Genomic DNA, 26,254 nt, shown 5'->3' with positions numbered 1-26,254 from the left:
CCGCCACTGGTTTTATCCCACAGTTGAGCATAATTGGATCGTTTATCAAGTTGTCAAAACTAAGTGGGTAATGTCAGCATTGAGTCCATCTTGTTGACTTTGGCAACAATGGGCCTGCAGTGATTGTCACTGGCTTTTGGCTTGAGGGCCCCATCTTATTTCAAGCACTGTATCAACTAGTCCGACGAGTAGGACCTGTTTTTTCTTAGTTACCAGACCATCTACTTAGATTCTGATCACTCGAAAAAGATTAACAGTGAAAGTCCACTAATCGTGCACCGCACAAAATGATGTGATTAGTGGACTTTCACAGTCAATCTTTCTTGAGTGATCAGAGTATTAGCAAATAGTCTGGTAACTAAGAAAAAATAGGCCCTACTCATCGGACTAGTTGATACAGTGCTAGAAATAAGACAGGTCCTCAAGCCAAATGCCTGTGAAAATCACTGCAGGCCTAGTGTTGCCAAAGTCAGTAAGATGGACTCATTGCTGACATTACCTGTTGCTGATTAGTGAGTCTTGAGTCTTATGAAATGTCAGAATGTGTTATGCTATTCCATGTAAAATCCACACTACCTCTGTGGAAGATTTTGGAAACATCTTCCTCAGGGGAGTATGATTTCGAATGGAATTAACACATTAACCAACCCTATTTGAAATTCACCCTCCCTCTGTGGAAGATTCAGGTTGAATCTTTCTCAGAGGGTGTATGAAATTCAAGCTGCATAATGTGTTCATTCCAGTGGAAAATTCATACTCCCCCTGTGGACGATATTTCCAAAATCTTCCACGGGTAGTGTGGATTTTACGTAGAATAGCCCATTGTGGACCAGTATAAACATTAAAATTTTACAATTTGAGGGTCTGTACACTGCATCGTTTCAATTAAACTCAGCATTGGTGCAAAATATTAGATCTGTATCACCCTCAAAGAGGACCCTACAAATTTAACATGCCCCAAATTTACCTAAAATCATATAAACTTATTCATCTTTTCCAGAGGATCACAACATTGTAAAATTTGTTTGAGTATATAACCTGTAGCTTAATACAGAGTAACAGGGCAGAAATGAAATGAGCCAAGGTCAATTTACATGTTGTATAGTGGTCCAAAATGGAAGGTGATCTGATTTTGGTACAAATTGAGGCCAATTGTTCTTCTAACTAAACATGCTATTGGGGATTCAGGAAAAGAATAGTTTGGCAATATCTGTGATACAATTATTTAGAAGATAGTGGTTAAATAAAGACAATGGCCATGTAACCTAATTTGTTGCTTAACTTATAAACTAAATAATCCTCACAGATAGGGCTAAGTATTCTTTTTCATAAAACCCCTTAACTAGACAAACATTTGCGTTTTAAGAAAATTTGATCAACCCAATTTTGATTTGTCCACAAAACTACAAAAGCCCATGCAACGTCATGGTGATCCAACATAGCAATTTTTTCCAGTTTTGTTTTTTAAAACCTAATTTTTTCCACTGAAAAACTTTATAGAATTCAGTGGGCGGAACTTTTGTGATACTCTTTTTGTTTTTCTGATGCCATTTTACCCATTTTGAATATTGAACTTGCACACTGTCATACGACAACTTACGTCATTGTCTACAGGCTGATAATATAGTTTACCATGTCAATGAAATCCCTAGATATATAGGTCAAAAGGCAATACTACAGAGTGCGTTCACATAATTATAATACACATTGGTCATTGGTGATAATAGATATTACTTGTGAATAACAGCCATATAACTAGTGTATTCAAAAGAAGTCGATCAAGCATGACAATCAACCCTCATACACTTTTTCAGTTGAGAAGTAAATGATCGCTCAAAACTTATGCAAAGGAAGAATTGGCAATATTGGTGACTCTCGCAGATTTGAAAGTATAGAATTTGATTTCCTGCTTCATTTCCTAACCCTGCTGAAGTTGGTAAGTTGGTTTAGAAACTAATTTAAATGAAAGTTAATTATTGGAGTTTATTTTGTAGTATTTTAATATGACAATGAATTTCAAAATTTCTTTTGTGATACACTTACTGTACATGTACGGTACATGTATGGGTGGTTTTGTTTCAAATGCGGAAATAACATACAAAATTAGTCCAAATTTCTAGAGGCCATTTTGAACTGTATGTTTTCATTGTTTGCAAGCCCAGATGAACATGCAAGCAGTTCAAAAAAAAAAAAAAAAAAAGGAATAGTCATGTGCTCGTGTTGAGTAAACCATTTTGCTGTATGAAGTGTAAAATATATATTCTTTAAATTTCTATTTGAAGCCACTCATTGGCCATTGGTTTCAAAATTTGGCAAGCCCAAACAAACATGCGAGCAGGCCCAAATTTATGTTGAGTACTATTAGTATGTTTGGGTACAATGTTGTACCCAAATTGTGTATATATATAGGTAACAAAATATTCATGCAGTTAATGGTGGGGCAGTGATTTGGATGTATATTACAGTCAGGTTTTTTATCCCACAAAATTAATAATGATGACAAAAGGGTGTCATTTGGTGATCAGTAATTGAAAATGCAACATTTGGCACATACATGTTGGATAAGAATTAAAAGAATCTTTACTATTTATTGTAAAAATAAGACCAGAAATTAATATAATCTGCTTAATCCCTTTGGTAGATGAAATTTTTATACAATATCCACTTGTATAATTATAAGATTATTTGAGGAAGATCATCAGGTGACATCAAAATGGTCTGAAAAATAAAAATTCAAAGGGTCACTGGCTATTGGATAATCACCAGTGAATGGTTTGTAAGAACAAAATGGGACATATCATTTTCATTTTTTGTCAACTTTATTTTCAGACTCTAGACTCGTAAATCAAGATGGCGGCATTTGCACAATCTGCTGTTGCTGAACTCCAATGTCCAATATGCTATGAACTTTTTACAGACCCAAATACACCCAAAAATCTACCTTGTGGTCATGTCTGCTGTGAAGTCTGTCTCAAGAAAATGGTGGCTAAGAAGATGGTAAAAACATGTCCTGAGTGTCGCAAGGATATACATATTCAAACGGGGAGTGACATCATTTCCAAACAACTTCAGATTGCGCAATCTGGCTGAAAAACACCGAAAGTACCAGAGCCAAGTGCTACAAAACCAGGGGTTCCAATATGTCCTGATCATGATGAAGAAAAGATGCATTTCTATTGCTCTACCTGTGATATGCTAGCTTGTCAAGTTTGTCTGATTGTGAAACATACTGGGAGAAGGCATAAAGTAGAAGGTGTCAAAGAAACATATGTTAAGCAGCGAGATGAAATGCAATCTGCTATTGCTAAGACAAAGCAACATATTAAAGAAGCAAGTGAGTCAGTACTGAAACTTGAAGCTATTGAGATGGCAGTGAAGAAATCATATGATAGAGAAGAAATGAAACTTGCTCAATGTGTTGAATCTCATATGAACACCTTACTAGAGCAGACCCAATTGTTAAAGAAACAACTCGGTGACTCTAAAGCTCAAAAACTAAGAAGCATTCATGAAAGAATGTTAAACATTGAAGAGAAGGCACAGTCAGCTGCTCGTGCTACACATGCAGTAGAAAACTTGACTGATTACGAATACATAGTACAGCATACTCATCTGACTGAGCAATTAAATGAAATTGATCTCAAAGAGCACACAGTTCCACTTGGTTTTACACCGAATGCAGCTGCTAAATTTGTTCCACTAAACAAGTTGGATATGAATGTAGGCTGCATGCTACATGTGATGTCAGATAGACCACGGGAAGTAAAGCTAATACAGACATTGCGCGGATTTAAGGAACCACTTTGTGTGGCACATTCTTCTACAGGACTACTTGCTGTGTGTGATCATGATAGCAAGAAAGTTAGCATTTATCATGAACTGAATGCAAAATATGAAAAGAAGCTGAATCTGAATCTTAATCCTTCAAATAGAAACGAGCCATATGATGCAGCTATCCATCCTGATGGAAGGGTTATGGTGGCTAGAAAGTCATGCATTGAAGTATACTCACCAGAGGGGAACTATCTAAATAAAATTGAAACAGCAGCTGCAGGCACGCTGACAAAGGTATTCAGTATCGCACTCTCATCATCGGGCGGGAGGATAATAGCAGGGGACATAGATAGATCTGTCATAACAGAACATGATGCAACAGGTAACATTGTGAGAACACTGAAGACAAATATACGCCCACTGTATGCGACTCTCATCCATGCTGATACCCACATTGTTATGAGTGACTGGAAGGCTGGTAAGGTGAGTGTGATGGATATGGAAACTGGACAAGAAACTCTGAGCATTGATATCATAGAGGTACAAGGTGTGAGTTATGATGAGCAAACAGAGTCTTTGTTGATAGCAAGGTGTAAACCAGGAAGTGTACCTGGAAAGATCCTGCTCAAATCTGGCGTGATAGAGCAGTATAGCTATACCACAGGTAAATTAGTGGCATGTTTAGAACAAGGACTGTGTCATCCTAAGGGGATTACAAGTGATGCAAATCTTATGGTTGTAGCAGATAAGAAAATTATAAATATGTACAAACTAGAATAAAGTGAGCAGCATGGCGCACTGGTGCAAGAGGTCCCGGGTTCAATTCCCCACAGGACAAAAATGTTTAATTCTGCTCTCCCCGTGGTTCAGGCAATGCAGATGACCAATGATAAAAGACTTGTTACAGTCGGTTCTTATCAGGTAATAAGCCCGATTGTTGACTACACTTGCATGTCCTGTAAAAATGCCCGACCAGCTATCTATTGCGACCCCCTCACCAGGTCACTTGTGCTTGTCCGAAGTTTCATCAGCATTATCTCCATGATTTCAGTTGTTAAAGAGGAAGCCACACCAGTGCATTTTCTGGTGAATTAAACCTGCCTGGTTATCAAATTAATCAGTGACAAGGTTATCTCGTAATTTGACAGGTGCAACAACATTAAAACATCAATTAGCACCTGTCGAATTCAGAGATAACCATGTCACTGATTAATTTGATAACCAGGCAGGTTTGGTTCACCCTGAAGAACTGCTCTGTTGGGGCTTCCTTTTAATGCCTAGATATGCTTGACATAGAGAATAAAAAGTATAACACATTGTGGTTATCATGGTTATTGGCCTGCATGCAGTGTGGTCCAAAACCCTAATTTTCAAATGTTAATATCTCATAGTTCAGAAAATCTTTTTCAAAAGAGTATTACCCCGGGAGTATTACATGACATATTCATGTTACCTTTATATGGTACAAATAAAATAGTAATAGAATTTCAAAATGGCATCCGTTTAAAGTCATGAGGGTCTGAGAATAGTGTATCCAAACATATTGGCGGAGTTATAGGAATCAATTGCATTATTATTTATGCTTAATAGAAACACAAAACACTTCAATATCATTGATAATTGGAAAAGTGTAGATTTACAAATTTTAAGTCTACAGGGTGTAACAATAAAATTTATACAATTACATTTTGACTTCTCAGGAAAAAACTAAACGAGTTATGGCACAAATGTTATATGCAATACAATCAGTAATATTTTGGCTAAAGAAGACGTTTAGTTGGTTTCTTTACTAGCTTGGGTTCAAAAGTTATGTCCGATTAATTAAATAGTCCAGAAAACGTGTTGGGCCACTTTTGCTATGTTTGAGTATATCAAGTTTGAACCGCGTAGATATGCTTATCGTGCATTAAACATCAAAGCAATGACACAAAAGAATTATAAGTGGTGCTTCTTCATATAATTAACATGAACTTAATAATAATATGATTTTTCTTTAAAATCTATCAAATAACCTTATAAATAAGTAATTTCTCATATCCCTGAGATATCATTGGTAAAACTGAGAACAGTTTTTGCATCCATAAGTACAAAACAATAAAATTTTGAAATTAAGTTCAGCTGGGATTCTAGCTGTTCTGGGGCGACCACTATTGCCATCATTTCTATTAACAAATTCTACATACTTCTCATAGTTATATGTAATTGTATGCCTTGATGGAAGATGTGAGCTTGGAAAATAAGCTATAAACAATCGTATATTATAGTTTCTGCTTGACTCCATGTGCTACCGAATGTTACAACCATAAAAATACGCTCTTCCAATGTGAATTGGGGTTGAAGTTGTTGAGCTGCAGCCACGATTTCTAGTAAATGAGGTTGTTATGTCAGTGCTTAGTTGTGACTTTCAAAACTCAAGGTGATATTCTATTATGTAATCATTTTTACCACTTCGAATACCCCATTGTTTAAAACTACCTATCATAAGCATGATAAGAGCACCCAGGCCCGTACGCAGGATTTCATTTGGGGGGGTGCTGATTTTGAAAAAGTGGACCTTTTTCCAGGGGGGGGGGGCAATTTTGTGAAAAGTGGACCAAATTTGGACCTTTTTTGTCCAATAAAGCGTAAAAAAAACCCATTTTTTGCTCGCTACGCAAAACAAATTCTAAAATTTTGGGACTTTTTTTTACAATTTTCCAGATTTGGGGGGGTGCTCCGCACCCCCCGCACCCCCCCTGCGTACGGGCCTGAGAGCACCGTCCAACTGGTCCATGGTTCAACTCTATTCAGTCACTTTTGTAACACTTAGACAAAAGTGGCCCAAGCGGTTTTAAGACTAGGTTACATAATTGGCCATATCTTCACTTGTATACCATCGATTTTATTAGAACAAAGCTTATCTGGTGGCTAAAGAAATTATCTTGATAGACATATAAATATCAAACCAAAAAATAAGCGGCATACTTGTGTCATTCTATTTTCAGAATTGTACAAATTTTATTGTTACACCCTGTATTTATTAATACATTAATACACAGAATAAAATTGTGAACTATATTGCAAATATTCCAACCTTTCAAAAGGATTTTTCATTTTACATTTCACTTGACGTTATAAAATATGGTGTCAATATCTTCATTATTGATTGATTTAAAACAAACTGGTTAACCAATTACAGCACTAGCTTGGTTACCTCGGCAACCACTGAAAAGCTGCAACTCACACATTTGGTACATTTAATTTTACTGTGTTTTAAGTATTTAGGTCAAAAATTGTCCAGTATTGTCATCTTTGCAATTGACTCGATCAGGATAATAGTGAAGAAGTAGGAAAAATTGCTTGTAAAAGTGTTACCCTAACAATGACCTGAATGAAAATGTCTTGTCCTTTAACTGGCCATATCAACCACATAATTTATGCACATGATATAGGATCAAAAATCACATCAAACAATATAACCATGTATCTATTTATCTCGTAAAACTTTGTTTTTTACTACCCAATTTTGAATGAGAGCACGATAAAGATGATATAGATCTATCTGTTCTACCAATTTAAGACTCTCTTTCATCGACAAAAGTAAAGTTGCATATTGCAGCAAAATGGTTCATTAAAAGTTAATGTTAAATACTGCATTTTGTCCATATAGCTGCATGCTTTATGAGGAAGAAGCTGCATGCTTTATGAGGAAGCCCTGCCAGAGCAGTTCTTCTAGGGTGAACCTGCCTGGTTATCAAATTATGGTATTTGACAGGTGCTAATCGATGTTTTAATGTTATTGCATCAGTTAGCACCTGTCAAATTCAGAGATAACCTTGTCACTGATTAATCATTTGATAACCAGGCAGGTTTGGTTAACCCCAGAAGAACTGCTCTGGTGGGGCTTCCTCTTTAAAGATGGCTTCTTTGTCTTACTGTTCTTTTTTTACTGACCTTGGTTAAATGTCTTCATAACAAATCTATTAATTTGCAGAATTATTTCATTATTTGCTGTTTGGAAGCATCAGCATTGTCACAATCAATGAAATTTGAAGTTTATAAAGTATCATCTATATAATAGCCTATATTTATAAAAACCCTATTATTTAATAATTGTTTTTGCTCCAGGATAAATCAAACTTGTAAAATTTAAAATTGTTCACATAATTAGTTCCTTCTCTTCAAGTTGTTGCATTTCTTCTTCTTGGTTAGTTTCACGTGTTTGTTCAAGAATCTGAAAGAGAGAAAATAATATATAAATAATATATACTATTACTAGGCGGTTACCCGTATTTGGCGGTTCTCGGCTGTCGCGATTACCCATGGCTGATGGTGACTGGATGTACTTAAGTTTTATGCCCATAGGACAGTATTTACTAATTTGACCTCAGATGACCCCTTGTGACTTCGAAATGACCTTCCAAAATTTGGCTCTAAATGTTGACTGTACCCACCATGTTTCATGCCAATACGACAGTTTTTAGTAATTTGACCTTGGATGACCCCAGATGACACCAAAATGACCGTCCAAAAATTTGACTCTAAAAGTTGACTGTACCCACCAAGTTTTACCTCAGATGACCCATGGGTGACCCCAGATGACCCCAAAATGACCGTCTAAAAATTTGACTCTAAAAGTTGACTGTACCCACCAAGTTTCATGCCCATACGACAGTGTTTACTCATTTGACCTCAGATGACCCCTGGATGACCTCTGGTGATCTTGGCCCACTAACCGAAACAAACTTGTTCTGTCTGAGGTCCAGATGCACCCACCCACCAAGTTTGAGGAACGTGCGACCCCTAGTCTCCGAGAAAATAGGCGGAAAACAGTTTTTACTAATTTGACCTCAGATGACCCCTGGGTGACCTTGACCCACTAACCAATACAAACTTGTTCCGTCTTAGGTCAAGATGCACCTACCCACCAAGTTGCATGCCCATATGACGTTTTTACTAATTTGACCCCTAGATGACCTCTTGTGACCTTGACCTACTAACCAATACAAACTTATTCTGTCCCGGGTCATGACGCACCCACCCGTCAAGTTTGAGGAACGTGCGACCCCCAGTCTCCGAGAAAAACAGTTTTTACTAATTTAACCCCTGGATGACCTTGGGTGTCCTTGACCCACTAACCAATATAAACTTGTTCTGTGTAGGGTCAAGCAGCACCCACCCACCAAGTTTGAGGAACGTGCGACCCCTAGTCTCCGAGAAAATAGGCGGACACACACACACACAGACACATAGACGATGCGTAGGCCTATTATTATATAGATATTGTTATTATTATATTAGTTTCAAGGGACTGTGTACGTCTAGTCAAACACAGTAAGGCCTAAAAATTGTTTGATTGGCGTAACCCGACCTACCCTAAAGTGAGGCCTGACCCTAAAAATAAATAAATTTAAAAAAACAGAAGAAAAAAGGTTCCCAACGCCTTTATCAAACGAAATTTACAGCTTAAAATGTAAAAATAAAGAAGGGGAAAAAAAGAATACCGACCTACCCTATTTTTTATGTTACGCCAATCACATTTTTTAGGCCTAAGCATAATATAAGACTAGCCAGTATGTATAAAACATAGGCCTATTGATATATTAATCCGCGGTGTTAAAAGGCCCGCCGATTACGAGCTGATCAAAGTATAGCTCAATTTTATGCAAAGCACCACGGGAAGAGTACGCATGTAGTAAACATAGTAAATCTTACTTACCTGTAGTAAGTCGTAAGGTTGAGAATATATTAAACTCTTATGTAAGCACTTGTCCGTCTCAGGTTGATAGATGAACTCTTTAGGACATGTTTTAGGAGCTGAAAATAGGTGCAAAATACAGAATTATTTGTCAAACACTTTCCCAAATATTTAGTAATTGCTGGTAATAGCTGCACAAAAACTGATGTTGGAATGCTGACCAGAGTTGGCCTGGTCAACAATTCTTCAAACAAAATAATCATATCACGTACAAAAAAATAATAGACACCCAAAAGCAAGCAGACGAAAACAATGTTCATCATGATTAGGCCCTATTTTTCTGTAGTTTAATTAACTTTAAAACAATGTCTACTTACTCTCATATCGGCATCCCTTTTCATCCATTCCATTACTACAGTCATTGATATAATCACACAATGCGGTATGAGACTGACATATTCCATCGCATGCAAACATGTTATATGTCCAGCAATCCAGCATACTACGACCTGAATGAAGGGAAACGACAATGAACACAAATATAGAATTTCAACGTCTTCTTAAACATGTTTAACCATGTGCATATCATTCAGTGTTGAAACAGGCTACTCTCCCATGATGCTCATGAACCACGATGGGGTATCCAAACAGCCAGGTGTTACTGATCGGAACTGACTGCGAGATCTTTGTATTAATCCACCTTTCTGGGCCCAGTATCAACTAAAAACATCAGGGCCGTCAGGCCCGAGGCCGGAGACTCCCGTAGGTCTACTCTGTCCAAAAAAACAAACAAAAATAAAATAAAGTAAACACTCCAAGTGAGTTCCGATATAGAAGGGCCCCGCAGGGCAAGAAGTCCAGTTACCTTGACACCATGCTCATTACTGTGAGGACATCAAAATTGTATAGAAAATGTCCTCACTTATATTGGTTTACAAATACACACCCACATACATACATCGTCATTTTATTTCATTCAAATCAAACATACAAAAAGACACACAATTTGAAGAGGCCTGAAGCGAGCATCCCTTAGACTGCAATTATATACGTACACAAACTACCAAATAACAAGCAATGTAATGTATTGTATTGTAAAATGTTATGTTATGTTATGTTATGTTATGTATTATGTTACATTATGTTATGTGGAATGGATTGGAATGGAATGGAATGTGACGAGCAGAATTTCTCCCAAAAGAAAGACGCTCTAAGCTGATGTAGAAGTGACGTATCTACGTAACTCACAAGAAAGTTACTGTACCAGGTATTAATTTAAAATCATCATCGTAATCGTTATCGCATATTGCCGAATTAGCATTCAAGCAAAAACAGTCAATAGACCTATTGTATTATTTTGGGCTACAGAGGGCGAAATTGCCGATTTTCAACAGTGAAAAACCGCAGAAAACGAAATAGTCAAGTAAATCAAGACCTTATCATCAATATTTAATGTAGGGCTATATTACCGTTTGATTATTATTTTTATTTGTGTTTGTTGTTAATTAAGTTAATAAACTTACTGCATTGTTTTTCGTCCGATTTGTCGCGGCAGTTGTAGATCCCGTTACAAACAAATTCTTCATTGATACATTGTAATCCATCGTCACATCGTTGATAACTTGCTGGACAAGGCTTCCTACATCTATATAAAATAACCAAAGATATTTGGATTGATATTGATTGATTGATATGATGATTGATTAATTGATACCACGAGGCCTAATGACGGAATAGCAATTAGGCTACATGTGTTTTATCGATTTTTGTTGACGTCTGCAAAAAAGTTCAATATCAACTTGTCAAAATGTCATATTTTTTTTCTTACCTATTTTCATCTTCATCCATGTTGTTTTTGCAATCTTGAAACCCGTCACAGAAATCACCCGGCGTCAATTTCTTTATGTGGCCATGTCTGTCCTCACAAGTTACTGTTGCAAGACATTAAAAAAAATCATAAAATACTTGCGCCACTAGCCAGGTAACCAACTTTAGGCCTTATCATCCTAGTTTGTTATGTAGGCTCAACCTTCTACAAAGTTTACAAACACGAAACTTCATTATTAGCCAATGGTTCATTCGATGTCCATAAAATATTGATAGGTTTGATTGTTATCGAATTACAAAGCAGTAAAATTAGTCACTTTTGGATGATGGATTTCTGAACAAATTAACCTCATATTTGCCCATTTTAGACCTAAAAGTCAAAATTTTCGCGCGCATTTGTACCACAAACGTATTCTGTCGCCAAAAGGTGCTGGATTGATAATACTTTAAGAATTGTTTTCCAACTCCATCCCCCAATGTCAAAAAGAAATGTACGCCGCGCCACTGATGGATTTCATCATTAAAAGCCATCATTTTGCAATATTAACATCATGCACGTAGTGGGCCTTAAAAACGGAATTGCGTTTCTTAACTAATTTAATAAGGTAAGAAAATTCAATCTCTTTGATTACTCTTTTAACCAGCTTCAAAAAGATTGAATGCAAAAGAACTCGAGTCAAAGAATGCGTCAAGTATGATCCGATGACCGAGCTACAATTTTCCGAATCAAAATGTGGCCCCTTGGCCCATGCACTGTATGTTAATTTTGTGTAGGCCTATTGTTTGTTTATTTTTTTTAATTAATTAATTAATTAATTAATTAATTTATTTATTTATTTATTTATTTATTTATTTATTTATTTATTTATTTATTTATTTATTTATTTATTTATTTATTTATTTATTTATTTATTTATTTATTTATTTATTTATTTATTTATTTATTTATTTTTGTTTTTATTTATTTATTTATTTATTATCACCACCCTGTCATTATTTCTTACAGCAATCCGCTTCATCTGCTCCATTATAGCAATTGTAGATTCCGTTACAACGACTGCTCTCTTCAACACACTGAGGGCTAGTGCCACATCGAAAATAACCATCGCTGCAAATTCGCTCAGGACCTGTAACAAACATTAAAATACCACGATAACCTATTTAATCTAAAGCAATGGAGAATAAAGACCGTACCACAGCTCTTACCTGATAGACAGAACACTGGACGGACAGAACACTTTGACAGACAGAACGCTGCATGCGACAGACAACACTTCACATTCAATCAGCAACCTTTGCTATCATTGTATTTGGCAATCAAGTAGTACAACAAAGTTATTGGTAGCGTGCGTTTTGCAGATCTTGAAAACTTTTATTGCACTAAATGTATATTTATATTATTAAACACAATCGCATTCAATCACCAACGCTTGATTTCAGCTCATAATTTCGTAATGAGACTAGAGAGTCGAGTATGGTAGTACAACAATTTTGACGAAAGCGTGCGTTTTCCGGATCCTGGATGCTCTTTGAAAAAGCACTGCTCTAAATTTAGATCCACATACATAACATCCACCACACCACACACCTCACCATGCATACACATTCAAATACAAATCACCTAATTATTCAATCATCAACGCCTGATTTCATTTCAAATTTCGAGTTGTACAACAAATTTGGTGATAGCGTGCGTTTTCCAGATCTTGGGTCCTCTCGGAAAATTTGGCTGATTTGCATTTCACATTGGCAGTCAAGTATTATAGTAACAAAGTTGGTGATAGCGTGCATTTTCCAGATCGTGGGTGCTCCTTGCATACATGCAAAACGGGATGCTTTAAATTGAGATTTAACAGTCGAGTAGATCACCATTTTTTCCTCCCGGAATACTTTCTGCTATACATTTACATTTCATAGACACGTACACACCCCACTCATACACGACCCCTGGGTACACGACACGTCCACTACATCCAACATATACTTTGGAAGCCAGTTTGGAAGAGTGAGACGAAATGTGCCCCGGAAATGGACCACAGCGCTGGTTAATCATCGGTTTTATTATCATCGGTCAATCGTAATCCCTTTACTTTTCAACAGAACAGTGGAAATTTAATATGGCTTTAAACATGTTAAATGCAGGTGTTGGTATAAAAGAATATAAAGAAAGTGTAGAATCGCAATAGCTAGCTACGCTTGCACAAATTTTAAGCAAAAAAATGTTGTGAGCTTTAACTCACTACAGATGGTAGAGGCACCTGACATAATACTTACTACAAATTTGAGGGTCCTCGTCCGATTGGTCATCACAATCAGGAATAAGATCGCATACAGTGCTCTTTGGAATGCAATGATGATTGCTGACACATTCAAACTGACTCTCGGGACAATAATGCAACACTGAAATCAGATTAATCGATATTATTTATTAAATGGATGTGAACATGATTTTAGCTGCCGTATGTCCACTATTAACGTAAATTAGTTTTACTTGACCTACGTGTTTGCTAAAAAACTCAAGCATATTATTTATGCATGCAGCTACAGGGTGACACATATATACCAACTGTCAACATTTGACAATTGCGTCAACATTTGACAATTGCGTCAGACGAAGGTAATTCCTGGAAAGCTGGACTGCAGGTCTTTTGTTGTAGCCGACTTCCGAACTCCCCACGACAAACTTGTTAACTGATCATCTCAGGGGAACCTCAAGCTGTTGAGAACATTTGCTTAAATTATTAAGGGGCATTATATAGCGTAAATAATGCTATCAAATACTGACCTGTTTCTGTTGTTGTGAGCTTATCGTCAGCAGACATCTTCGTAGTCATTGTCGTTGTTTGTAATCTTGTGATGGCCTGTTCTACCCCCTCGTCAGCAGTTAACATGGCGAAGGTAGTGTATACAAAATCTGAAAAATATGCAACACATTGAAATGAGGGCGACTAACAAGATATTTAATGGTCTATAATTCAAATGTTAAAGCTATATAGGATTTATCGTATCAGTTTGGCAAACATTATTTAATGAGAGAACATGATTACCTGGTTCTTCCGTTTCCAACATATCATTTCCAGAAGTTTCCTCTGAGCCAATAAGATCACCTTCCTCACTAGCATTACCAGCAGTCACAAAACCTTCCTCCGGCAATAGCCTTCCAGAAGCTTCCTCCACATCAAGATGAGATCCACCAGATGCTTCGATTGTATATAATAGGAATGTCGAATCATCTCCAGACCCTGTATCCAATCTATTACCGGAGCCTTCGTTTGATGATTCCTCTGACATGTCTGATGAAGATCCGATTTCAGCATGACTTTTACCGATATCCAATCTATTACCAGAGCCTTCGTTTGATGATTCCTCTGACATGTCTGATGAAGATCCGATTTCAGCATGACTTTTACCGATATCCAATCTATTACCGGAGCCTTCGTTTGATGATTCCTCTGACGAAGAACCAACTTCAGCATGACTTTCACCGATATCCCATCTATTACCAGAGCCTTCGTTTGATTCCACTGACGAAGAACCAGATGCAGGTTCTTCTGTCGGTAAATTAAAGAAAGATTCCACACGATGGGCTAGATCTTCCAATTGCTTTTCCAAATTCGCATCTTCCAAGTCATCGTCAGGGTCCAATTCAGAAGCGCTTCCCCCTACTTTGGTTTCTGCAAGCGCTTCCAATTCGTCCTCAATACCGGTGGTACTATAAATCCTGTTTCCATCTTCATCTTTACCTACTTCAAACAGTTGCAGCTCAATAGAATTATCATATCTGCTATCATCACCGTCATCGGGTGGAAGAGTGCTTGGGATATTAATATGCTCGTCTAACACTTGGAGTTCTTCTTTAATAGGCAGCGAATCTTGACTTGTAATTTCTGAATATATTGCATTTTCTACTTGTGCTACATTTTCAGATGTTTGATTGGGGGGATTTTGGATTAGATTTAACAATTCTTCTAACTCTTCCAGTAGTTTCTCCTCTAGAAAATGATATAAGAAAAGAAAAAAAATCAAGCTAAATATTTTTTTATTGTAAAATATCATAATGGAAAATGTTTTAAGGGTTATTTTTTATTGAAATGAGATTGAAATGTGTCTTCAATTTCATATGACGTGGGAAAGTTAGAGGTCCTACAATCATATAGCGCTCAAAAACAATAGCAATCAAGCTTAAACTAAAACTGAGAATGCATCTAGGCACTACGCTCACACTGACATAATTCAACAACATAAATTATCACTAATATAGAAAAAATTAGTTCTCTTACGACTTTTCCCACTTACCAATTGATGGTACAGGTGTGTTGGAAACAATATTTGCTATAGATACAACGTAAAGACAAGCAAGCAATATAGTCTTTACATGGGCCATCTGGAAAATAACAAGCACAAGAAAATGTTTAAAAAAAGTATTTATACGCTGTTATGGGTGTACCATGACAGAAATAACGATCTTTTCACTTTTGGTACAAATATTTGCATGGATATAATCAGTTAAAAAAATAACCGGCTTCAAAATAATCTTATATTTTAGGATTGGTTAAGAATTAATTTTTTAGTATAAATGCTCGATCTTGTTTTCATCAATTGTCTTCAGTTGGCTGCAAATTAACTCATTAAACAAATCAGTCCTGTTTGATCAACATTTTAGCTGAAAAAAAGACGGTAATGACCCAACCATGTGCTAAATTTATATGACACATGTTACAAACGGTCAACTTTTGACAACCAGTCACTTTCTGGAAAGCTGGACTGGAATGGACCATCCATCTACTCCTATATCCTTGGCTGTACGACACGCCGTTTAAGTGGCCATTTCAGGGACAGAAAAATTCCTTTGGGAGTTGAAGGTGTCAAGGAGAATAATTGCTGACAACTTTTTTAAAGAAGACCTGAAGCCTATAATTATATGATTAAAAAAAACTTATAACGAGTCAATTAATGACTAATAGAGCAGCCCAAAAGAGCAAAACATAAATAAGTAAATCATCAGGACAGGATAATTTGAAGGTGAATTTTATTACAGGGTGTTAGCTAACCACCCGTCATTTGGGACAGGCAGATTGCTCCTAGGATAGGCAAAAGTAATGCCCGTGACTTGTGCTAAATTCTAGAAATAATTGAATAAGTTCTGTGAACTCAAAACAAGACCAGACCACCTCCATGACCAGACTAATAAATCAAGGTTATATAATGAAGTAATGGCCATTTAACTGAGTACCCCTAGAAGGGGCAGAGGTATTGTTTATGTTTTTAGGAGGTGAAACCTATTATCATTTTAATAGTGCCCGTGAATAAACTGCCAAAGATAACTATAGTCCTCGAGTCCGTAAATTACAATCAAATTTTGAGATTGTCTCAAAAGTGTTAATTTTTGCAGGAACCGCTAGTTGGATTCCTTGCATGCTTTCCTTTCTGAAAATATTATACTTCTCATCATTACATTTAAAGAGATACAATAAAAAACAATATCTAAATTACTGACTCGGGAACGATAATTATACAGACTGTAATATAATGACAATTATTGAGAATTATATAATGTGCTGTTTCTAAGTTTATAACTTATAATATTCCAAGCATTATCTCGAAATTTGTGTATTCTCGACTGATTTTCACATAATAAAAGACATAATTCGTTAAAAGTTTGCACAAAAGTGTCCAATGTTGCTATAACTTATAGTTATTTTCTTAAGATGCATGCAAAAGGTGGTACTGACTGGTACACAATGACAACGCCAAGAGTTTTTTTTTTGTGTGTGTAATATTGTTGCGAGTTAAAAAGAGAATTTACATAAATTTGTGAGTTAGCCTATATATTGAGGCTGGAAAATACAACTTACCTTGTTCAACGTACATGTACAGCTCCTTTTCCATATAAATCAACAAATCATCTTGGAAAAGTTGCTTTTTTGCCGTATTTAATACAAAAACATTCCAATTTTGAAACAAGAAGCTCCCTGGGCGTTACTCTTTCTCTTGATGTTTTATTGGATACCGCATCCTGAGTACAGAAATATTAATCGATACAATTGATCATCGATATGATGGATAACTATGAGATCCATAATTTCTTACGATTTTATTTAAGGATGAATACCATCAGACCTCATACAAATACAAAACAATAGATATCCTTATATTTTGTGGCCTCGATGTAGCTGTAGCAATTATTGTTTCGTAATTGTATATCTATTTGTAGCTATGTACATTAGCTTACAAGTGTCGGAATGTTAATAGGTGGAGCCTGCAGAACCCAAACTTCCCACCAATCAATTATTGACTGGATTAGGCCATAGGGAACAACCTCCATAGTTCGACGAAGTCCTATAAACGGAAGTGCTTTCGTTAAGATGCTGACCCTCTCTCTCCCTCCCTCCCTCCCTCCCTCCCTCCCTCCCCCTCCCTCACGCCCTCCTTCCTCCCCTGAAACGAAAGTTTGAAAGCACATTCATACCCGAAAAATCAACTTTGACCCGCCCGGGGGGCACTCAACTTTAGAAGTGACGGGTATGTGCCTACCGGCGCGGCGTTGCGAAGTAGGGGCCTATAAAACGTTGTGAAAAATGGGGTCATTGGGTACAAACAAAATGGAAAAGGGGGTCATTGATTGAGTATAATATTTTGAAAAAAGGGGGTCATTTTGAGGATACGGTGGCTCAGTGGTTACGGCCTGAGAGCTTGCTCGAAATGCGTGAGTTCCCATCCCACCACCATGTTGCGCCCGTTGGAAGCCCGGGTTGGAAGGCGCTTTGCCTCGCTTTCCTCACCCCACCCAGGTGCAATGGGAAGCTGTTAGGGGTAGTCGTTGTATAGGCCCTATCCTGATAAACCCTGCGCCATAGCCAAACATGGTTCTGACATATTGTAATAACGGCGGTAGGGCATAAAGCGCTATATAAATATCTGCATTTATTTATTTTATTTGGTATAAGATTTCAAAAAAAGGGGTCATAGGCAGGGGTCATAGCGGGTCATAGGTATAGCCTATTTTTGAAGGAAAAAAGAGGAATTCTGCGTTCCAAATTTGCAATATGAATTTTATGAAATAAGTGAATTTGAAAGTTTCCGCAGTATTTTGTGGGATTTTGATGATACAATTCTAGAAAACACTTGGCTCATTGGGTAGCCACACCCATTTCATTAAAGTTTTGACCTTTCGTATTGAAGATAATACATTATTCCCCCAAAAGAACTTAATTGTTAGGTCTTTTGGGGGAAAATGTGTATCTTCACTGCAAAAGGTCAAATTTTAAAAAAATGATCGTCGGCTTTTTTCCCACCTACGTGCATATCATTAGATTTATAAAGTTTATTTCGAGGACTGTTAAATATCAAAAATTTAAAAAAAAATCATTAAAAAAAATATAATATTAAAATTGTATTAAAATTATTTGATATCAGAAGGACATTCTTCGTATTCAGAATGCAATTCCATATGTCTGATGCACTCCCATGTCACAGAAAAAATAGGTCTATTCTGCACACGTCACACGTTGCTATCCGAACGAAGTAGCTAAGGAGGGGGTCCACGAGATTCACAATTTACAAAATCTGAATCTTGATTATTTCTACTGGTTGCACTCGCAATGAAAATGAGTATTGACCCAGCAAACACAAAACGTTTTCGACATCATTCGCAAAAGGTTATAAAAGGTTGTCAGAAAACGTTTAAATGTCGGGTTATATAAAGGATATATTAAGAGTATAAAACGTTTTCATAACCTTAAAATACATTTTTTGATTATCTACTGCTCAGCAAACAAAAATGTTTGACAGAAAACGTTTAAATGTCGGGTTTTTATATAAAGGGTATAAAAACGTTTTAATAACATTCCAAAACCATTCTTGAAAACTTGATACAAAACATTCTAAACAGAATGTTATTTTGGGGTTGAAAAAATATTTTGCGAAAAACGTTTGCCCAAAATATTTTCAATAACGTTTTAAAAACGTTTTCATGACCTTTATATAACCCGACATTTAAATGTTATTAAAAGGTTTAGAAAAAAACATTTTAGGAACATTTCTGTGTTTACTGGGTTCAAACATTTTAACATAATGTTATTTAAGTATTGACACAATATTTGGCAAAAATGTTTGTAAAAATAGTTTACAAAAACATTTTTTGAAAACATTTAAAAATATTGTTGTAGTGTGTTTTCATACAAAACGTTTTAAAACGTCATCATGACCTTTATATAACCCGACATTTTAATGTTATTAAAACGTTTTTACATAAATCAAAAGCCAAAATATAGGCCTAACTTATTTAAAACGTTTTAAAAACGTTTTTGTGTTTGCACTGGGTGAGTTGGACATTTTGGCAGTCGCAAGTGAAAAATGTTGAAATCAAAACGGAAATTCTGACAATAATAATAATAGACCCGTACGATGTGCCTCATAGAGTTGGGGAAATCTATCTTTAGCGAACTATAATTAGTTAAAACGCTAAAAAGTTACCCCCCCCAAAAAAAACCCAACAACAACAAAACTCACGAGCCAAGTTCACTGAGGTCTGTAAAAATAAAAAATCTCACACTTAGGCCCTAAAGACGTAATTTCTTGCCTAATTTTAACACCAGTTTATTTTAAAAAAAAAGGTATATCAAAGCACTATGTTATTATCTGACATTACTGAAATCAAATTACAATTGGCCTGTTGTTTTTTTATTTCAGGAGAAAATTAATTTCAAAGCCAAGAAGGTGTAGGCCTATCTCAGAATTGTGTTGATTTCAACATGTATCGATCGACATCAGTGGCGTAGCCAGGATTTTGGAACCGAGGGGGCACAACTTGTAAATGTACCGACAGAAATATTTTTTGCCGACGGAAGTTGTGATTTGTTGACCCCATTTTTTTTTGCATGGTTTGAAAAAGTGAAGAGCCAAAAAAAAAAAAAAAAAAAAAAGATATTAGGCGGTACCAGCTTAAAAACACACAAATTTTATGTCTAATTAACAATTTCTCATATTTTTGTTTTAAATTCTCCCCTTTTTTCTGTCACCCTGGGTAAAAAATAGTCTATTGTTGGCTACGCCACTGATCGACATCCAGCGTAGGCCCCCTACCGAAAATAGTAGGCCTATATTGTTTCCCCGTCTCCGTGTCCATAATGCCCCGGGAATAATGCATGCCGTATACAACAATATTGGCCGAAGCGTGATTTTTCCGGATCCTGGTGCTCTTTGAAAATGTACTGAGAAAATTACACACACTGACTAGGTAGTCACTTGTGATAGCGACCCCATGTGTGCCATGTGAATTGCAAATGCGATACCGCATTGTCATTGAAATCACTAACAACAGCGGTCACCTTTGCAGTTTGGCAACACTTTTGAGGCATGACCTTTAATTTTCCGTAAATAATAATATTGAATCCATGTGGCGTACCATTCTGCATTATGATTGTGTGTGTACAAGTTAAAGCCTCGTTCTGAAAGCCCGGGACTATGCTGTCACATGCCTGGTCACCTGATCGACGGATATAAACTTTCAGAAGTTCGTTCAGGTTAAGCATGGGAGTTGTTCAAGGCACTTATTAAGTATAGGCCTATATATTTACAAATATTTGAGGCAAAATGTGTTTTTAGTGATTTTCTCCAAATGTGTCTTTCTTTTTTTTCTTCAAAATCGCTGTTTTACACCAAATCTGTGTTTAGCCTATATTTAGATTCCTTTGCTTCCTTTCCAAAATATACTATTACATATCTTGCATGAATAACCAAGAAGTTATAACACTTTTTACCAGTACTTGTCTATCCAATTAACTTAGAGACTTGATTTTCATTACTTAGTTGTATTTGAAACAATTTATGGGTTAGAAAAAAAGTTATGAAAGAAAATGTTCTAGTGGAACTCTCAGGCCTAACCCTAACAAGATTTGTTGATAAAATTTTGAAAATATTTTTCTTCATGTCAACTATTATTCAATGTTGACTATACATTTCGACAATAAATCGGGACCACAATTATTCCGGATTAAAAAACTTTTGAAAGAAAAGGCCATTTCAAATTTAGGGGCGATTAAGGCCCGGAGGGGGGTCTTCGAAAATAAAACGGAGATGTGCCACGCAGACTTTCGGATGCTGACTTTATAGGCCTACCTACTTTTTGCTGTTTTTACCACCCATCAGTATGGGGGGTCTTCGAAAATAAAACGGAGATGTGCCACGCAGACTTTCGGATGCTGAGTTTCTCTAGGCCTATAGGCCTACCTACTTTTTGCTGTTTTTACCACACATCAGTATACCAATTTTTCAGCACACAAAAAAACGCATCCAAATTTCCCATATTGGGCGCTTTTATGGGCACTTTTGCCCAAATGCGCCCAATTGGGCTCATTAGTCTCCACTGAAAACCCACCTAGCACTGGCTTAATTCTGTGCTGTACTCAAATACCTGTATAAATGATGATTTTCCAAACCTCGCTACGCTCGCTATTCGAAGCTATTCGAGAGGCGTCGCGGTTTGTGGAACGGGGCTAGTTCTAAACCCACCCATCGATATACCAACATTGCTGAAAAGGTATAGGCCTACCCCAAAACCGTGGCACATCCCCGTATACCTCCAACCAGGGAGAACTCCCTCAGCTCCGGGGATTAAGGGCTCGGATAGCGACGTTTTCACGTATTTTTGTGGGACCTGAGATCGAGAGCATATCAGATATCGAATTGCATTTTGAATATGAGGAATGTCCTTCTGATATCAAATAATTTTGATTTTTTGAAATTTGCGACTCACTTTATGGCAAAATTTGATATTTTGTATATGTATTTTCGTGATCCTAGCATCCTATTTTTATGATACTTTTCAGTAGATATCAACGAAAAAAGCTTATTCCCAAAATTTCACTTGATTCCGATTTTGCGTTTGCGAGATTATGTGTAGGCCTATTACTAGTGCTCTATATGCCAGTGTTATTTTGTTCTGGTACCAGAACGTAGGCCCAATTCAAATTTGGATGCGGAGTGATAAAATTTTTTGTACACAAACATTATAGCCAGAGGATTCTAGTGGTATAAAAATCTCAACGTTTTTTGAGAAAAGTGGGGGATAAGGCTGTGGATCACGAAATGCCCTTAACAGTCCTCGAAGTAAACTTTATATCTAATGATATGAATGTAATTGAAGGGTTTGTAGCTGGGATAAAAAGCCGACCATCAATTGAAAATCAGTAAAAAACGAATGAAAACAAACTCTTCTACCATTGTGTTCTATTCAGGTTTTTTTTTACTGTCAGTTTTGGATAAAGTGAAAACGCACATTGATTTTTTGTTCATGCCAGTGAACATTAAAACCGTTTGCACCCACATCTCATATGCACAGTTTATCCCTTACACACCATGTGTCTTGAATAACTATTGTAATCCACCACCCCTGTGGTTAAGAGACTAGGAAATAATTCCTAATATCTCATACCCTCGTTTGTATGCCTTTATGAATCCTGCTCCCCATGACAATTACAATTTAGCACATTTAATCTCCAGTGAGACTGCTCATGTGTAGGAAATTTTTAGCCTTTTTTATTAAACATGTTTTCAATTGGCTTATAGCAATCACATGCTGACAATACGCATAACTGATTGGTTAAGCAGGTCACCATGGTCAGTATAATTAGCTATAACTTTATTTAGTTAGTGATAAGGTGCAATAGGCGATTTACTTCAGAATATAACTACAGCGTACAAAATTAAGCCCATTCTCTAGAGTTAATTGAACACTGTTAGTTAATTGATTGTTTATTGACTCTTGTAATAACCAAGCAATGTGTGTTCAACAAAATAATTTGAGATGTTACCAACATGCAGTGTTCCTGAAACACATTAGGTGATTTGCTTCCAAATAATACTTCTTTTAAAAGGAATGGGGTGTCGAATGGGAAATATCATCTGATGGGCTGATACAGTGGACATTTTGATGGAAGTTTGTTTCCTGTTTACAGGTGGCTTAAAAACATGATGATGAGGTTTTTGAAATTTATTTTCCAGAGTCAAGATGCAAGTATCATTTATGCCTCAATTCATTTATTTATTTTTAAATCAGTGCAGAGTAGGTTAGTATCTGTGGGTTAGTATAATACTATTGAAAGTTAGACCAAAGTAGAGTACTATACACCTGATCCGTGAACTTTGTCTTTTTAAATTCTTGTTTCTATACCTTCTTCTATACTATAATATAGGCCTTCCTCCTTTATCTCGCAATTATTAACATTAAAATACATAAATATTCTTTTTTAATTACAAGTCTAAAACTTGCTAAAATACAAGTATCATAATAATAGTGTGTGGGCCTTATCTCCCATGCAGAGAGTGAGTGAGAGGAACTTGAGAAAACAATCTACATTCCCGCTAATTCTTAAATCGATCATGGAAATAGTAGATTGATATAGCCTAGCCCAGGCCTTCTCAACTAGTTTATTTGAAGCGCCAACTGGAAAATTTCTGTGATCATGAAGTGCCAAAATGTTAAGGGCGCCTGAGGACTTTGCAAGTTAGCGCGGGCGCATAGCGGGTACGATGCAGTGATGAAGCTTTATCGGGGGTCCGGGGGCAGCGCCCCTGGAAGCTCCTGGATTTTAAGGTTTTTTAAAGGCCCAGAGTGACTATTTTCACCTCTTTTTTTGTTCAAAATTTATGTGAAATAAATATTAAAATTACCATGCGCCACTTCGTGCGCCACCTCGACTGACTCCAAGCGCCACAAGTGGCGCGCGCGCCGCCAGTTGAGAAGCCCTGGCCTAGCCAATCCGGCCGATTGTGTTAAAAACGAGTGATATGAAACGAAGATCAGAATCCATGGGGCCCCGGAGGAAAGAGGACCAGGAAAAAAAGATAACTTGGAAAAAGGAAGGGAGAGAGGGGAAGAGGAGGAAAGAAAAACAGGAGTAGAGAGGGAAAAATAGGAAGAGGAGACACGGGAGAGGAGTATGGACAATCCAATCAATGCATTACTTGCTTGAGCCTGTCCCTGGTGCCCCATGTCTTTTTTTCTGAAGAAATCATTGCTGTAAATTTGACCGATAAAAAACACTTTCTAACTCTCTGCGAGAAGAAGAGAGGAGAGAATTATTCTTCGTGAAAATGGACCCCCGTTTCGCGCCTTTGTCGTGCGGACTCCCTTCGGTGCGTACCCCTCCCGAGCGTCTTGACAAAGATTATAACCCCAAGTGCTTGGGCTTTTATTTTAAAAGGACCTTTTGGGCCCAATGAAGCAGAAGAGTTAAGTCGTATTCAGACTCCGAGTATTGTACGTACAATATTGTATGTACAATATGTACGTTATTTAATCTATTGCCATTCTATTTCCAGTAATGTTTAAGTTCTAACGAATTTTGATGACGAAAAATCGATAATATGTTACATACAATATCTAGCAGAAATATATTATCGATTTTACGTCATCAAACATTCGTTAGAACTTAAACATTACTGGAAATAGAATGGCAATAGATTAAATAACGTACATATTGTACATACAATATTGTACGTACAATAAAAAGTCTGTATACTGCTTTAGGCTCATAAATTGGTCAGAGGAGTGAATGAGATTAAATGTAGAGAAAAGCTACAGAACTCTTTTTGGTTCTACAAAGAACCCAATTGAAAGCCAATGGTGTTCTTTGTAGAACCAAAAACAGTTCTGTAGCCAAGAAAGGGTGCTATGTAGAACCTTAAGCTTGAAGAACCTTTAAGGAACCTTTAAGAAAGAGCCCTCAAAAGGTTCTAAGTAGAACTAAAAAAATGTTCTTTATCCAAGAAAATGATTTTTTAGTACCAAAAAGGGTTAACACTACTTTTTACTTTTCTTAACTTTGTGATGAGTCCCTGCATAAATGAATTAGAATGACCCTAGGCCTATTTAAGGGCTGGGGTATGAACATTTGGACAGTATTTATTTTGGGACATTAGAGCACATCAGACATATCGAATTGCATTCTGAATACGAAGAAAGTCATTCTGATATCAAATAATTTTGATTTTTGAAATTCGCAATTTAATACACATTTTATGGCAAATCATTAAAATTGATATTTTTGATATTTAACAGTACTTGAAGTAAACTTTATAAATCTGATGATTTATACTTAAAGTGTATGTAGGTTGGATGAAACGCCGACGATCAATTGAAAATTTTGACCTTTCGTATTGAAGATATGGATTTTTTTTTCCCAAAACACAAAAAAAATAGGTCTTTTTGGGAAAAAAATCCATATCTTCAATATGAAAGGTCAAATTTTCAATTGACCGTCGGCTTTTCCTCCCTGCTACATACACTTTTTAAGAATATATCATTAGATTTATATAATTTACTTCGAGGACTGTTATATATCAAAATTTGAAAAATATCAAATTTTTATAATTTGTCATAAAATTTGTATTATATTGTGATTTTCAAAAATGAAAATTATTTGATATCAGAAAGACATGCTTCGTATTCAGAATGCAATTCGATAGGGCTGAGGTGCTCTCATGTCCCACAAAAAATACTGTCGAAACGCAATAAACGCTCATTTTAGATCCCTTAAACCTTAAGGTTCTTTATAGAACTTTTTAAGGTTCTTTTTAGAACCTTATTACTGCTCATGCGCGTATTTGGGGGGGCTTTGGGGGCGTCAGCCCCCGGGGTAAAAGCAGGGGGCGGCCAAAACGAAGGGGCGGCGGAAGAAGAAGGGGCAGGCAAAAACAGGGGCGGCAAAAACGAAGGGGCGGCAAAACGAATTAGCAAAGAAAAAAGGGCGGAAAAAATTGAAAAAGTATAAACATTTTTGAAAAAATGGTACTATACATCAAAATGTGTTGCTTTTTTTTTTTGCTCTTCACTTTTCAAACCACCGAAAAAAATTGGGTCAACCTTTTCGGGCTGTTGGTGAAGGGGCAGCAAAATTTAATTTTCTTCAGCCCCCGGGATAGGAGCGGCCACGGTACGCCACTGCTGCCGCAAGGCTTCTGGCCTATTCTCAT

At 36.6% G+C, this 26,254-nt stretch overlaps 2 protein-coding genes across 2 annotated transcripts; one reads left to right on the top strand and one right to left on the bottom strand.

The window, feature by feature from the left end:
• The first annotated feature begins 1,620 nt into the window (after window positions 1–1,620).
• Window positions 1,621–4,849, top strand: LOC140154822 (uncharacterized). The gene is made up of 2 exons (XM_072177410.1): window positions 1,621–1,936; window positions 2,830–4,849. The coding sequence occupies exon 2, from the start codon at window positions 3,166–3,168 to the stop codon at window positions 4,552–4,554; it is 1,389 nt and encodes a 462-aa protein (XP_072033511.1). The 5' UTR covers window positions 1,621–1,936; window positions 2,830–3,165; the 3' UTR covers window positions 4,555–4,849.
• Window positions 4,850–7,670: 2,821 nt separating this feature from the next.
• Window positions 7,671–15,521, bottom strand: LOC140154069 (uncharacterized). Its single transcript, XM_072176679.1, has 10 exons — window positions 15,503–15,521; window positions 14,326–15,270; window positions 14,064–14,192; window positions 13,553–13,678; window positions 12,283–12,405; window positions 11,280–11,382; window positions 10,975–11,096; window positions 9,829–9,960; window positions 9,473–9,570; window positions 7,671–7,987 (listed from the first exon to the last, which is right to left on the bottom strand). The coding sequence occupies exons 1-10, from the start codon at window positions 15,519–15,521 to the stop codon at window positions 7,913–7,915; spliced, it is 1,872 nt and encodes a 623-aa protein (XP_072032780.1). The 3' UTR covers window positions 7,671–7,912.
• Between the last annotated feature and the right edge of the window lie 10,733 nt (window positions 15,522–26,254).

This window comes from Amphiura filiformis, chromosome 6, assembly GCF_039555335.1.
Source record: "Amphiura filiformis chromosome 6, Afil_fr2py, whole genome shotgun sequence".
Lineage (NCBI taxonomy): Eukaryota > Metazoa > Echinodermata > Ophiuroidea > Amphilepidida > Amphiuridae > Amphiura > Amphiura filiformis.
The sequence above is the reverse complement of the archived record's forward strand: the minus strand, read 5'-3'. Positions and strand labels throughout refer to the sequence as shown.